The sequence below is a fragment of the Ranitomeya imitator genome, chromosome 3 (genome assembly GCF_032444005.1).
Source record: "Ranitomeya imitator isolate aRanImi1 chromosome 3, aRanImi1.pri, whole genome shotgun sequence".
Taxonomy (NCBI): domain Eukaryota; kingdom Metazoa; phylum Chordata; class Amphibia; order Anura; family Dendrobatidae; genus Ranitomeya; species Ranitomeya imitator.
In genome coordinates this window covers 798,574,921-798,578,012 of record NC_091284.1, presented here as the reverse complement: position 1 = coordinate 798,578,012, position 3,092 = coordinate 798,574,921, and the positions used below count along the sequence as shown (strand labels likewise).

The 3,092-nt window shown below is 45.1% G+C and overlaps 1 protein-coding gene across 1 annotated transcript in view; it reads left to right on the top strand.

Annotated features, from left to right (window-relative positions):
• The first annotated feature begins 719 nt into the window (after positions 1-719).
• The window catches only part of PDGFD (platelet derived growth factor D), a 302,085-nt gene continuing 299,712 nt past the window's right edge, over positions 720-3,092 (top strand). Inside the window, exon 1 of the mRNA XM_069759213.1 lies at positions 720-1,275. Coding sequence (XP_069615314.1) covers positions 1,164-1,275 — 112 coding nt within the window. The 5' untranslated portion in view covers positions 720-1,163. The remainder of the gene's footprint in view (positions 1,276-3,092) is intronic.

Here is a 3,092-nt window from a genome sequence, read left to right as displayed (position 1 = left end):
TACTCCTTTTCTCTCATTTGATTTTCTTTTACTTCGTCATTTATTTCTTTCCTTCTTTCTATCTCTATTCCTTTTTCTCTCTTTCTGACTTTTTCTTCTCTCTGACCTCTACTTCCTCATTTTTTTCTTTCTCTTTCTTCTTTTCTATCTTTTTACTTTTTCTTTCTGACTTTTTTTTCTCCTTCCTTTGGCCTTTACTTCCTCATTTCTTTCTTTCCTTTCTTTTTTTTTCTTTTTCTCTCTTTCCTTCCTTCTTTTTTTTTCATTTTCTTTCTTTTTTTCTTCTCCCCCTCACCTTCTTAATTTCTTACCTCCCTTCTTTTCCTTTCTTTCCTTTCCATTACCAACAGTAGAACCCCTCCGCATCATTCTCCCTACTCTACATTTACCCAATGTTGGCCAATCATTAGGATCCCTGCCCCTTGGGGGGGGCACACACACAACTACCTAGGAAGCAGCAGTCTTAGTCAATTTCCCCCTAAACTTTTTTTTTGTTGGTACATATTCACTGGACCTTTCTTCGATAATAAGTCACGAATTGAATCATTCTAGATTTCCTGGCACAGGAGGAACATTAACCCTCCGCGCTCCCCAACATCCAGTATAACACCTTTGTGCTCACATTACAGCTGGCACCGGAGGGCTGAATAGTGAAGTGTGGGAGTTGGTGCACAGGGGGGCCAGGAGACTATTTCCTCTGCTCTCCTTGGCTTGCCTTTGATTTAGTAGTCCCCTGTAGTTAGTTGTGAGCAGCCCCTGGCTTTTTTCCTGTTGTTCTCAGCAGTCAGAGTCCTGTTTCCTTCTAGGCTCTCGCACACAGCAGCATTTATCCTCATCTGGGGGCACACACTGAATCCAGCTATGTGCTGTTTCTGCAGAAATGCATGCTGCACAGGGGGAGCTTCTCAAAGCCTACTAGATAGCAGCTGCAGAGGTCCTGCAATATTCATCCTCCTCCTCCACTAAGGCTCCTGCCACAAGGACAACTGGCTGCAATACATAAGGAGCTTTTTTTTTTGGAATCTGCAGCCTTCCAACCTGTTACTGCCAGAGGTTCTTCTTTTTTTATCCTCCTCTAAAGAAAAGAAGACATTTTGCAAGTTCTACCTTCTACCTGAATCCCCTTGATTCATCCCTACTGCGCCTCCTCTCACTTTTTCCCAATGAGGTTGCCATTGCTTTTCAGTCTAATCTTTGCAAACTTCTGCAGTCAAGGAACTTTATCCCAAACTGGAACCCTGAAAGCAATAAGAGGCTCCAATTTAAAGAGAGATGGTGAGTGCCTGTGTGGAGCCTTTGTCTTCTGCATGGCTGCTGGCTTTCTTGGGAAGCTGAGGGTCCTTCCTAAAGTTCTTGGTGCTGCTGCTCAGCTGAGTAATTTTGGGGAAAAGTTGTGCTTGTGATTAACATGTCAGATTACTTTGCAGATTTACTGCCTGAGATGGAGATCTGTTTACTTTTTTCCTTGTGTGTTTTCACTTTGTGAACTTTCCAAGTTATTAGTATCTTGAGTTTGTAGGACGTGAACATTCCTGGGTGTTTGTTACGTTGTATCTTTAGTGTGCGGAGAACGTTATGTATCAATAGAAACAACTGTTGTGTAAATATTGGACCCCCCTGTGATGTCAGGGGGGACTCCATTAAAGGTCCGAGTCAGTGTTCTCCAACCGGCGGCTCTAGGTGTCGTGACACTACAACTCCCAGCATTCTCTGCTGTCTGCATTAGGTCCTTTCACCAGGATGCTACTTTTTCCAACACACCGGGGCAATTTTGGAGCGCCCCTTTATCTAATTACTTTATTTCTTCACTTGACTATTATTATTATTCTTTTGGTTCACTGCTATTTTAAATAATCCATTTTTAATGCTATTACCGTGCAGATATGGGGTTAATCTGCAGTTTAAAGGGACTCTGTCACCTGAATTTGGCAGGCTCTGTTAACGGTCCGATGGATGGTGTTTTCTCCCCTTTCATGCACCCCTTCCTTTCCCGCTGGCGCAATATTGTCTTGAATTTGATTCGGTTTCCTCCGTAGTACACGCGTGCGCAATGTAATCTTGCCTTGCGCACGCGCAGTATGCTTTGCCCAACTGCGGGCAAAGCTAAATAGCATGAGTGCACATGCGCCGGCGCACTATGTCCTGGAAGTATTTCGCTGTGTTCCGGGATACAGTGCGCCGGCGCATGCGCACTAATGCTTTTCGGCTTTGCCCGCAGTTGGGCAAAGCATACTACGCGTGCGCAAGGTGAGATTGCATTGCACACGCGTGTACTACGGAGGAAACAAAATCAAATTCAATACAATATTGCGGTCAGCGGGAAAGGAAGGGGTGCATGAAAGAACAGAAAACACCGCCCATCAGACCGTTAACAGAGCCCGCCAAATTCGGGTGACAGGTTCCCTTTAATAGCAATCTGTGAGAGCCCCTCTGCCGGGAGAAAATTAACTTTATTTCCCCCAGCGCTAATCGGCTCCCAGTCATAGGGGCGACGCAGTTACAGCCGCAGCTCTTTATACACTGAGCAGTGGCTGAAGCCGAGCCGACATCGCCCCTATGACTGGAAGCTAAACCCTGCATGGGGCAACAAAGTTCATTTCCTCCCGGCAGAGGGGTTCTCACGGTATCAGAATGCTATAAACCTGCAGATTAACCCCCATATATGCAGGTTAATTGTGTTATTTTACATGACAAGTTCCCTTTAAGGAGTGTTTAGTAAGACCAGGTAAGGTGCAGATCACATTAACACCAATGCTTCCTTAAAGAGCGAGATGGACCTCCTTGGTTCATAGTGATTTCCATTAGGACCAATGGCATAACTTGAAGCTTGTGGACCCCCAAAGCAAAATCTCTAACGGGGGGCTCAACTATCAAAGGTCTTAAATAGTAAGAAAGCCCTTCTGGGCCCCCCTAGTCTCCAGGCCTTGGGTGAGATTGCAACCCCTGCACCTATAGTTACGCCTCCGATTAGGGGTCATTCAGATGTACCCATTTTAGTCTATGGGGTTGGTCACATGTTCATGTTTTTTGCTGACGAAGTTTTTGATTCCAGTTACTGATCAAACATGAAAAACTTGGACGGCACATTGATG